This window comes from Fulvia fulva, chromosome 1 (genome assembly GCF_020509005.1).
Source record: "Fulvia fulva chromosome 1, complete sequence".
NCBI lineage: Eukaryota > Fungi > Ascomycota > Dothideomycetes > Mycosphaerellales > Mycosphaerellaceae > Fulvia > Fulvia fulva.
The window spans coordinates 7,670,843-7,682,302 of NC_063012.1; the positions used below are offsets into that span (position 1 = coordinate 7,670,843).

Consider the following 11,460-nt stretch of genomic DNA (forward strand, 5'->3'; position numbering starts at 1 on the left):
CACCACCACGAGCCCTTCACCTCTGCTGATACAGCACCCATACATACCATCTGTAAGTCTTCCATCGGAGCTCGGGCGCTGCCGTTGCTCGTCACCGCAATCTCTTCCTCCAACCTCCGACCTTCAACACGCAGACAACAGCGGCACTTGCTAACATCACCCACCAATACAGAGAAACGACCATCACATACAAGCGCAATCATGTCGGCTGAGACGTTTGAGTTCCAGGCGGAGATCTCGCAGCTCCTGTCCCTCATCATCAACACAGTCTACTCCAACAAGGAGATCTTCCTGCGAGAAATCATCTCCAACTCCTCCGATGCGCTAGACAAGATCCGCTATGAGGCTCTCTCAGACCCAAGCAAGCTCGACTCAGCCAAGGACCTGAGAATCGACCTGATCCCAAATAAGGAGAACAAGACTCTTACCATCCAGGACACTGGTATCGGTATGACCAAGGCTGACCTCGTCAACAACCTCGGAACAATCGCCCGCTCTGGTACCAAGCAGTTCATGGAGGCTCTCACCGCAGGTGCTGATATCTCCATGATTGGCCAGTTCGGTGTCGGTTTCTACTCCGCATACCTTGTCGCCGACCGCGTGACTGTCATCTCGAAGCACAACGACGACGAGCAGTACATCTGGGAGTCCAGCGCTGGTGGCACTTTCAGCATCGCACAAGACACCGAGGGCGAGCCACTCGGCCGTGGTACCAAGATCATCCTCCACCTCAAGGATGAGCAGACCGACTACCTGAACGAGAGCAAGATCAAGGAGGTCGTCAAGAAGCACTCCGAGTTCATCTCCTACCCAATCTACCTCCACGTCACCAAGGAGACCGAGAAGGAGGTCCCAGACGAGGATGCTGAGGAGAGCAAGACCGAGGAGGACAGCGACAACAAGCCAAAGGTCGAGGAGGTCGACGATGAGGAGGAAGAGAAGAAGGAGAAGAAGACCAAGAAGGTCAAGGAGACCAGCATCGAGGAAGAGGAGCTCAACAAGACCAAGCCGATCTGGACACGCAACCCACAAGACATCTCACAGGAGGAGTACGGTGCCTTCTACAAGTCGCTCTCCAACGACTGGGAAGACCACCTCGCTGTCAAGCACTTCTCTGTGGAGGGTCAGCTCGAGTTCCGCGCCATCCTCTTTGTGCCAAAGCGTGCACCATTCGACCTCTTCGAGACCAAGAAGACCAAGAACAACATCAAGCTCTACGTGCGCCGTGTCTTCATCACCGACGATGCCACCGACCTCATCCCAGAGTGGCTCTCCTTCGTCAAGGGTGTTGTCGACTCTGAGGATCTCCCTCTCAATCTGTCCCGCGAGACTCTGCAGCAGAACAAGATCATGAAGGTCATCAAGAAGAACATCGTCAAGAAGACTCTCGAGCTGTTCAACGAGATCGCCGAGGACAAGGAGCAGTTCGACAAGTTCTACACTGCCTTTAGCAAGAACCTCAAGCTCGGTATCCACGAGGACAGCCAGAACCGCTCTTCGCTCGCCAAGCTCCTCCGATACAACTCAAGCAAGTCTCCAGAGGAGCTCACCTCCCTCGCCGACTACATCACCCGCATGCCAGAGCACCAGAAGCAAATGTACTACATCACCGGCGAGTCCAAGGCCGCCGTCGAGAAGTCGCCATTCCTTGACGCACTCAAGGCCAAGGGCTTCGAGGTCCTCTTCCTTGTCGACCCAATTGACGAGTACGCTTTCACCCAGCTCAAGGAGTACGAGGGCAAGAAGCTTGTTGACATCACCAAGGACTTCGAGCTCGAGGAGACTGAGGATGAGAAGAAGCAGCGTGAAGAGGAAGAGAAGGAGTACGAGTCGCTTGCCAAGTCGCTCAAGAATGTCCTCGGCGACAAGGTTGAGAAGGTCGTTGTCAGCCACAAGCTCGTCGGCGCACCTTGCGCTATCCGTACCGGCCAATTCGGCTGGTCTGCCAACATGGAGCGTATCATGAAGGCTCAGGCTCTCCGTGACACCAGTATGTCCAGCTACATGAGCAGCAAGAAGACCTTCGAGATCTCACCCAAGAGCCCAATCATCAAGGAGCTGAGAAAGAAGGTCGAGAGCGATGGCGAGAGCGACCGCACCGTCAAGAGCATCACCACTCTGCTCTACGAGACCTCGCTGCTTGTGTCTGGCTTCACCATTGACCAGCCAGCCGACTTCGCTGAGCGCATCCACAAGCTCGTCTCTCTCGGCCTGAACGTCGACGAGGATGCCGAGACTGAGGCAGAGGCTGCCGCACCAGATGCCGCACCAGCAGAGGCTGCCGGCGAGTCTGCCATGGAGGAGGTCGACTAAATGCATTGACTAACGCTTTTGTAATGTGCTCACGTGTTATTACGCAAGAACTTTGGCATAACGGCTAGAGAAAGAAGCAGGCGTTCAAGGGCTGGTGGTGCTGGTATACTGCATCGAACCTTCGGGACTTTGAGTGTGGTCTGTGGATGGCCGCTTGCATGTACCTTTAGTTTAGCGAATGTGAACCAAAGATGTCATAAGTTCATCAGTCTCTCACCTTTCACCTCCCGGCGTACCTCAAGTCGTCCTCCCCATCGGTCTGTGTGATCTGCGCGTGATCAGTAAACAGCCAGCTCCTCCCAAACTTTGCTCCACCTCGGCCTGCACGCCAGATTACACTCGCGACGACACGGCCGTGAGCTGTTCACGCCCATATGTAGGGACACTTTCGGCTTCAGAATACCTGTACGTGATCTCTAATACTTTCACACCGTCCGTCTCAGCCTGTTATACCTTCCTGCCTATCTCACCATGTCCGGAAACAAGCCAGTCGCGATCGTTATTGGAGCTTCAAGAGGCATTGGAAGACAGGTCGCTATCGATCTAGCCAGAGCAGGCTATGCTGGTGAATCTGTTGAACGTATCGATCACATTGATAGATTACTAACAACACTCCGCAGTCGTCGTAGCAGCCAAGACAGAAAGCGACGCCTCGAAATGCAAACCTTTCCCTCCCAATCCCAACTCCTCCGCATCCACAATCAACACCGTCGCCCGTGAGATCACAGAACTGCACAATGGCACCGCTCTCCCCGTCGCCGTTGACGTTCGCTCGTACGAGAACATCCAGGCGATGGTCGCAACCACAGTCAAGAAATATGGCCGGATCGATGTAGTGGTCTATAACAGCGGCGCTATATGGTGGAGCAGTGTTGAGAAAACACCCATGAAACGATTCCAGCTCATGCAGAGGGTGAATCCGGAGGGCTTGTATGGCACTGTGCAGGCAGTGTTGCCGGAGATGTATAGGAATGGAGGGAAGGGAAAAGGGCGGATTGTGGTTATCAGCCCGCCGATCTATTCGAGGTTCTTCAAGGGGAAGACGGCGTATTCTATGGGGAAGGTTGGGATGAGTGTGTTGACAATGGGGTTGGCGGTGGATTTTGAGAGGGAGGGAAGGGAGGATATGGCGATTACGAGTTTATGGCCGGCTGCGGTAAGTTTGAAGGCCCATATGGTTCAAAAGACATGGTTACTGATGATATGCCGATAGGCCATCGAGTCTGCTGCTACACAGAGTGGGGATGGAGTAGAAGACCTACGAAAGGATCTCAGGACTCCTGACATCTTCTCTGATGCCATTCTGTCCATGATCAAGGCTCCAGCCAAGGATGTCTCGGGCAAGACCTTTCTCGACGAGGACTATCTGAGAGACCACGATGGCGTGAGGGACTTCAGCAAGTATGCGCTCATCTCGGGCTCTACACCACGGAGGATCATGCCCTTGAAGCTCCCAGATCTTACAGTGGCAGAGCAAGATGACGAGGGGGTGAGGATGGAAAGCTCTAAGGCGAGACTATAAAGGAGTGAACAGCTATCCGCTCCGTCTTTTACTGCGTGTATAGAACATTGATCTCACACAGGTTCGAATGGACATGTTGTGCAACGTCAACATGCCGGAAGATCATGACAGGGATCATCCCTTTTCGTGGCGTTCGCCAAATAGCAGAAGCGATGGCTTCTCTGGCCTCAAAGTCCCTTACATCCTGTGCACAAGACACGCGCTCTTCCACATGAACCTCCACCGTCTCCGCGTGCCTCCGTGGAGCTCCTAGGCATACCTAATGAAGTAATCGTGGCTCACAGCTCTGCCTTAGGCTTACGTACCACAGAAACCTCAGCCTCTTACCCGGTAGGTACAGCCACAATCCAACCTCTTGGGTTTCATAAGTCCGATGCCTCGGAACCTCAGCTCTCAACGCTGCACTCAACATCATGCGCAGCTTCCTCCACGCTGCATCTGACAAACGTACTCGCGCAAGATGTTTAGTCGCGACCGAATGCGTGAGAATCTGGCCAAAGCGCGAGTTACGGTGCGAGATGGTGTCAAAACATGCTTGAGACGGAACTTTACTGTACGGCATAAGGCGCGAGAGCCGGAGAAGACGTTCGCGCTGTTTCTGGAGCTGCCGGCGGAGATACGAGACAGGATTTATGAGCTTTGTGCAGAGAATGATAGGAATATTTTGGAGGAGCATTTCGTCTCTGCGAAGCCGCCGCCGGAGCTGGCAATTGCGTGTGCCTCGAGACAGTTACGAAAGGAGGCGTTACCGGTGTTCTATCGACACTACAGATTCCCAGTTACTTTCAGCTCTGGAGACTGGATCAACAAAGGATGTCTACCGCCTTCCATGGAGTGGAAGGCTGCGAGATGGTATCATCGGCTTGATCCGGAGAAGTTACGAATGATTCGCAGATTGGAGCTTTACTATTGCTTTGGGAGGTTTCAGCTGGACTTTGACGCTAGAAGCAATGGGTATGAAGTGCGACAGACGGCTTGGGGGAGTAGGAGGATGGTGGATGTACGGCCGGTGGAGGAGAAGGAGCAGTTACTTGCGCTGGTTCGCAGTGTGGTCGAAGATATATTGCAAGGACCAGGCGTTGGGATGCTGACTGCGAGAGATTTCGATCAGCTGGAATTGGAAGTGCTGCCGGATACTGTGTACCAGAGGAAGGCTGTATGACTACGGCTCCCAAGGACCTTTAGCGCGCACGCCCGTCAGGATGTCTGGCAGGCCATCTTCTCCGACGAGCAAGATGTCTTCGTGTCTCACGCCGAATTTGTCGACCAGATAGATGCCAGGTTCCGAAGTAAAAGCCATTCCAGCTTTCAGAGGAGTCTCGGTGTTACCCTTGTTGAGGTAAGGCGACTCATGAGCCTTGATCCCAATGCCATGACCTACTCTGTGCGTGAATGCGTCGCCATATCCCGCGTCCTCAATCACCGCACGGGCAGCTAGGTCAACCGATGCACAGGTACCATTTTCGTGGAGAGCATGCAGAGAAGCAGTCTGAGCATCAAGAACAACATCCCAGACATGTAGCTTTTCTTTGACATCTTCGCTGAGTGTTTCCATGTCGGCTTCGGTCACAGGCTTCTTGAAGAAAGGCGGGAAGAAGCTGCGACAGATGTCGCTCGAGTACCCAAGCAAGTGCGCGCCAACATCGATCAAGACCATGGTCTCCTTCTCGAGCCGCTTTGCACCGTCCGTGCCACCGTGCGGGTTCGCAGCATTCTCATCAAATAGCACGATATCGAAGAACGGGTCCATACCAGCCGAACGCATCGTGTTGTCGAGCACAAGCTGTACCTCGTCTTCAGTGAGACCAGGAGTCAGGCAATTTCTCATAGCCCTGACAGACTCCACAGTACCAGTATTGACAGCTCTCAAGATTCCTACTTCGGCTTCCGACTTAGTCTGTCTGACCCGCTCTACCTCGCCACTTAGCCCATGCACGTCGAAGCCATTGACAGTAAGTCCGCGGGAGATGAAATCACGCATTTCTTCGTCAACCATGACATTTGGAGTACTTTTCTCGCCATCTTCGCCTTTCTGCTCGAAGATCGAGGAACTGAGTAAGGTCGCATAAGGATTCCAGTGCTCCTCATACGTGACAAGGTCCAGGTCCTCCTCGAATGGCATGTGCAGCAACCTAGCGCGCTCCGCCTCGAAAGATGGGACCAAGAAGGTAGTTTTCGCCCGAACCTCGCTGTCCTTGCTCCTGTTAGGCTGCACGACCATCAGGAAAGGTCGTTCCTCAGGCTCCCAGACCTCCCAATCCGGTTGAGTCACGTTGGCATAGTACGAAAAAGTGTAGCCCGGCTCAATCAAGAAGGCATCCAATCCATCTTGGATTAAAGCTTCAGCCAACCTGTCTCGGCGGCTGACGAACTCAGACACGGGTAATGGCTCAGCCGTGTTCAGGAATACGTAGTTCGTTGCTTCCAGGTTGGCGATCGAGCATTTCTGGAAGCTCTTGAGATGATGTGGAACGTCTTTCAATGGCAACCCTTGCACGTTCTTGTGTTTATGGCAAGTCCTTGGAACATCGCCCAGATTGTTGAAGTCCGTTGGCCAGAAGAAGTATAAAATCGTCAATGCAAATGTGGCAGCTACGAGTACCATCTGCTTTCCGTGTCGGTTATGCGTAGCTTCGAGCCCTCTCTGCCATCGCGGCAGGATGGCCTGTTTGACTTCCTCCATGGCCACGTCTTTTGAGCGTGTTTGTCCTTGGTGCCATGGAGCCTCGGAGTCAAAAGGTGAAAGTCCAGATCAGCATTGGAGTTGGCCGAACAGGCGAGCCCGGCAGATCGTCGGGGACTTTGGGTGTGACCATGGTGGACAGGGAATGTGCAGTGCTCAAGCATCTTGGCCGGAGTCTGTACATATCATTCTGCTTATACTGACTATGCACTCCCTTCTCGACTTAAACGAGCCAGCGTAGCTTTGCCTGCGCTGGCACTATTCGACTTCCCAATCTCATTCGTGATCCAATTGCCGATTCTGCTGACCTCCTCGAGATCAATGCCTGTCTCAGCACCAAGACTGTGCAAGAAGTAGACCAAGTCTTCCGTAGCCACGTTGCCAGTAGCCCCCGGACTATACGGACAGCCTCCGAGCCCTCCAACAGCACTATCGTAAGTACGAATTCCATGTTCCAAGCCAACCATCGTGTTGATCAAAGCTTGTCCGAAAGTGTCGTGGAAGTGTAGTGCGAGGTCTTCGCTGCGTACGCCGGCTTCCTTGAGTGTCTGCAAGAGCTTGCGTGTTCGCGGCGCTGTTCCCATGCCTGTCGTGTCTGCCACGCTGATCTCGTCTGCGCCCATCTCGAGCAGTGATGCAGCAAGGTCTGCGACTCTGTGTGGGTCAACATCTGGGCCTTCGAACGGGCATCCAAGAGCGACAGAGATATACGCTCTCACGGGGTATCCAGCTTTCCTGCTGTCCGCCATGAGCGGCGCGAAGCGATCCAAGCTCTCTTGTATGCCGCAGTTTGTATTTTTCTTGCTGAAGCTCTCTGTTGCTGCCAGGAAGATGGATACTTCGTGTGTTTGGTTTCCATTGCCCGTATTGCCTACGTTGCTTTCCATCGCTGCAGCACCAGAAGGTGCAGAAGGCATTGCATTGGGGTCCTGGCTCGAGGTGCTCAATGCTGGACCGCCATCGTGCGTCGGTGAAGGAGGTGGGGTGGGGTAGCCTTCTGGCGTGGATGCCGAAGTGTTCATGATCTTGAAGTAGTTATCGAGGCCTTTGCTGTTCGGCAGTAGCCATTGGTAGGTGATGGGCTTCCTGGAGCTCGGTGGGTTCGCGAGGATCGACGACAGTACTTTGTCCGACGCCGCCATCTATACAGCTTCAGCAGTGCATAGCCAACGTTTCAGAGGCGTCACCTTACCTGTGGCACCCATTTCGGGTGCACGAACGAACCAGCCTCGATCGTTTCTATGCCCGTTCCTGCTAACCGCCTGACGAGCTCGATCTTGGTCTCTGCTGGTATGCTCGTCTTCTCGTTCTGTAGTCCATCGCGTGGGCCGACCTCGACGATTCTGACATGATCGGTCGTTGCCAGTCTCGTGCTGGAGCTCGTGAAGCTTCGTGATGGGATCGTGCTCCAGGCACGTCTGCCCAGCAGGACGCGCGAAGGAGCTCGAGACATGTCCTTTACTCTAGACTGGTATCCTTCGGTAGTGTGAGCTGCATTGGACTACCCAGCGCTGCAGCCTGCGAGCCAAGGTGATGACGCGCGGGGAAGGTGCAAGGTGTGCCGTGGCCCGTGGGTGCTTTGGAGTGGCTGCGCGATGGACTAGAACTATCGGCTGGCAACATGCAACATGCTTCATGTTCAAGTTGAATTCACTACCGCTGCTATCATACACATCGTCCTCGCTCATCACGCATCAGCACTGCTCGTAATCATTCGCTTAGCATCCTGGTCTGTTCGACGTTCCAGCCTTCAGCTCTGGGAAGCCAGTTCCTGCAGCATTTCGCGCGTGCCTGATAGACTCTGCGAATCGCCGTAGAGCGCAGCAATCAAACTGCCATCCACAGCTGGGAATTCTTCTTGCAAGGTGGCAACGTCGCGGTCGGTCTGGCTTTCGGGCTTGGTCCTGTTCATCTCGAAGTTCTCCATTGCCTCCCTCTGCTCACCGCGCTCCTCCTGGGGCACCAACTGTTCTTCGCGAAATCCTCCGCCTTGCTGTGGCGGTGGACCTGGCGGCGCGCTATACCCAGTCTGTGAATGCTGCTGTTGAGGCTGGAGTGGTTGCTGTTGCTGCTGATACTGCGGCTGCTGAGTCTGGGAGTGTTAGTCGGCCCACGGATTGGTACTAGCAAGATTCTGGCCTTCCTGATGCCCGCCCTGGTAGTAGCCTTGGTTTGACATGATTGTGTGTGCTGTCACGTTCTGCTGTTCCGAGTCTTCTTATGCAGCGCTTGTTCTGTGAAAGTGTGTGACGTTACAAAGGAAGGAAGAACAGTGAAGGCATGCATCAAGTATCAAGTCCATCGCAGCTGCCTGCACCGCCACAGCAGGGTTCAGTCGTCAGCAAGCGCCACGTGCTTGCTCTCGCCTCCGCAATGCCGGATTCCCCAACAAACATCATTCACAGCACCAGAGACTGTGAGGACGACGACAGTGTGTCCCGTTCGTCATGAGACTTCTTTAATGATGCCAGACGTTGGCAGCAATGGGTTGTTAACGTCGTTCTCGTGACGATTTCAGCTTGGTAAGCGGCGACGAGATACGAAGCACAACATCTCAGCTCTGAAGCTACCGTTCCCTTGTATTACTCGATCATCTCTCCGCATCGGACTGACAAGAACTCGATACGCTCAGAGGAGAGATTCAATTGGGATCAGTCAATGGGCAGGATTATGACCATGGCCAAGAAATCCGTCGCCATCGTAGGTGCTGGACCCTCAGGCCTGGCAGGAGCCAAAGTCCTTCTGGGTACAGATAAGTTCGACGTGACAATCTACGAAAAGGCAGATCGGATCGGAGGTATATGGGCCCTGGATCAGAACTCTACGGATGGCTTCTTACACCCGAACACGCCTACGAACCTGTCACGCTTCACGGTCGCTTTTTCCGACCTGGACTGGAACTTGATCGATTTGCAGTCTTCCAAGACAAATGGCACCACCGGTGCTAATGGATCAGTTGAGAAACCTCCCACACCCATGTTCCCCAAGGCGTGGCAAGTGAACCGATACCTGGAGGCCTATAGGCAAAAGAACATTCCCGAGAACATCATAAATCTTGGCTGCGAAGTTATCAGAGCGGAAAGGAAGGGCGATGAGCTTGACCACACATGGGAGATCACTGTGAGAGACCGTAGCAAAGCCGACCGCACATCAGGCTTCGACTACTTGTTGCTTGGTTCCGGCTTCTTCTCCAAGCCGCGGCCAATTTCCCACAGCATCACGAATATGCCCTCGAAGCTGGATGTGCAATCGATCCACAGCTCACAGTTTCGGAAGCTTGACGACCTGTTCCCTGTCACTGTCCCTTCTACCGGCAAGAACATACTCATCGTCGGTGGCGGGAACTCAGCTGGCGAAGCAGCAGCCGCGGTCGCTCAGCAGCTATCCGATGCGCAATGGTCGCCGGGTGACCATGTTCGCAAACGATATGAGGGATATAATATCGTGCATGTAACACCTCGCCCTTTGTATGCCATCTCCCCCTTCGTTCCAGTGGATGAGAGCTCTACGACCTTCATGCCCGTCGACCTCAAGCTATATGACCTCTCAAGGCGACCTGCAGGACCCATTACCGGCAACGCTGGTCGTGTTACCACAGCTGTGAAGGATACGATTCATAGAGCCGTACAGGGTATGATCGGAGGGGATCAATCTGATCTCACGCCAGCCCTGAGCGTTCCACGCGGCGAGCCGCGCTCTGTCGCATATGTGGCCTTGAGTGAAAGCTATCCAGAGTTTGTGCGCAGCGGTCTGATTGAGGTTTTGGGCGGTCGAGTGTCATGCCTGAATGCTGGCTCCAATGGTGCCATGGCAGCCGATGTCGTTGGCACCGACGGCGATGTTCGTATCGAGAACATCGGTGCCATAGTATATGCTACAGGTTACACTCCAGCTTCCGCGATTGACTTTCTGGGAGAGGACGTCAAGCAAGCGCTACATTACGATGCGGGTAGTCTGCGTCTGCCGCTACTGCTCCAGGAGTGGCAGACAGCAGTGAAAGTAATACCCGAGCTGTCATTGCTGGGCTTCTATGAAGGCCCATACTGGGGCATGATAGAGATGCAAGCAAGACTTACAGCCGAGAGATGGCTTGCCGACAGTCCTCCCTACGTTCGGCCGTATGAGGGCACTGAGGAGCTTCTTGAGCTCCGCAAGGATATGCAAGCGAAAGGTCTGGACGTTCCACAGTACTGGTTTGGAGATTATGCAGGCTACATGGAAGAGGTCGCCGCTCATCTTGGCCTGCAAAGGAACAACGGAGCTTTCGCTGAGCGTGAGGGTGTTGTGTCGCCTTCGAGATATCTGTCTCCAAAGTCAGAGCATGCCCAGGCAAACTCCGTCATTCAAGATATCTACAAGACATGGCGCGCCTGTCTTGACTATGGTAGGTTTACTGCGCGTGCGGCGTTCCGTGCTCTGCAAGGTAATTGGTTTATTCAGCGGACAATCGACAGCGCCCTGTCGACCTTCCCGTCTGGGACACTGGAGGGTCAAGCTAGCTTCCGTCCTCGAGCGCCGACCGGGGACAAGAGTGGCATGTTGTTCGATTTCGAGTATCTCTACACCGAGAGCGGCGTTCTGACTTTGGCCAATGGTGCAGAAATGACAGCAAGGAGACGCTACGTCTATCGCTACTCGGAGGAGCGTGATGAACTTAGCGTGTGGTTTGTGAAGCCGGACAGTGAGCTCGAGGTCGACTACCTCTTCCACAATCTGACGTTCGTGCCACCAGCCGAAGCCAAGCAGCGCGGAGCGTGCGTGGCGAAAACTGACCACCTGTGCGTGGAGGACATGTACTGGACCGAGTACAGCCTGCCAATCAAAGGGATCTCGCTGCACACTTTCGAGACCAAGCACACCGTGCAAGGCCCCAGCAAAGATTATGTTGCTACCACGAACTTCTCTCAGAGTTCCCAAACACCGTCATCACTTAAAGCATGAC

At 54.1% G+C, this 11,460-nt stretch overlaps 7 protein-coding genes across 7 annotated transcripts; 4 read left to right on the forward strand and 3 right to left on the reverse strand.

The window, feature by feature from the left end:
* Positions 1–201: 201 nt before the first annotated feature.
* CLAFUR5_01462 (Heat shock protein 90) lies at positions 202–2,313 on the forward strand (the record flags this gene model as incomplete). Its single annotated transcript, XM_047900610.1, has 1 exon — positions 202–2,313. The coding sequence occupies one exon, from the start codon at positions 202–204 to the stop codon at positions 2,311–2,313; it is 2,112 nt and encodes a 703-aa protein (XP_047755205.1).
* Positions 2,314–2,784: 471 nt separating this feature from the next.
* CLAFUR5_01463 (Hydroxysteroid dehydrogenase-like protein 2) lies at positions 2,785–3,835 on the forward strand (the record flags this gene model as incomplete). The annotated part of the gene is made up of 3 exons (XM_047900611.1): positions 2,785–2,878; positions 2,934–3,469; positions 3,527–3,835. 3 exons carry the CDS (start codon positions 2,785–2,787, stop codon positions 3,833–3,835), a joined length of 939 nt encoding a protein of 312 aa, XP_047755204.1.
* Positions 3,836–4,295: 460 nt separating this feature from the next.
* Positions 4,296–4,997, forward strand: CLAFUR5_01464 (uncharacterized protein; the record flags this gene model as incomplete). The annotated part of the gene is made up of 1 exon (XM_047900612.1): positions 4,296–4,997. One exon carries the CDS (start codon positions 4,296–4,298, stop codon positions 4,995–4,997), a length of 702 nt encoding a protein of 233 aa, XP_047755203.1.
* CLAFUR5_01465 (uncharacterized protein) lies at positions 4,998–6,518 on the reverse strand (the record flags this gene model as incomplete). Its single annotated transcript, XM_047900613.1, has 1 exon — positions 4,998–6,518. The coding sequence occupies one exon, from the start codon at positions 6,516–6,518 to the stop codon at positions 4,998–5,000; it is 1,521 nt and encodes a 506-aa protein (XP_047755202.1).
* A 203-nt stretch (positions 6,519–6,721) lies between these two features.
* On the reverse strand, positions 6,722–7,971 carry CLAFUR5_01466 (3-hydroxy-3-isohexenylglutaryl-CoA/hydroxy-methylglutaryl-CoA lyase; the record flags this gene model as incomplete). The annotated part of the gene is made up of 2 exons (XM_047900614.1): positions 6,722–7,660; positions 7,711–7,971. 2 exons carry the CDS (start codon positions 7,969–7,971, stop codon positions 6,722–6,724), a joined length of 1,200 nt encoding a protein of 399 aa, XP_047755201.1.
* A 297-nt stretch (positions 7,972–8,268) lies between these two features.
* CLAFUR5_01467 (uncharacterized protein) lies at positions 8,269–8,697 on the reverse strand (the record flags this gene model as incomplete). The annotated part of the gene is made up of 2 exons (XM_047900615.1): positions 8,269–8,604; positions 8,647–8,697. The coding sequence occupies 2 exons, from the start codon at positions 8,695–8,697 to the stop codon at positions 8,269–8,271; spliced, it is 387 nt and encodes a 128-aa protein (XP_047755200.1).
* Positions 8,698–9,176: 479 nt separating this feature from the next.
* Positions 9,177–11,459, forward strand: CLAFUR5_01468 (Thiol-specific monooxygenase; the record flags this gene model as incomplete). Its single annotated transcript, XM_047900616.1, has 1 exon — positions 9,177–11,459. The coding sequence occupies one exon, from the start codon at positions 9,177–9,179 to the stop codon at positions 11,457–11,459; it is 2,283 nt and encodes a 760-aa protein (XP_047755210.1).
* Position 11,460: the final 1 nt, after the last annotated feature.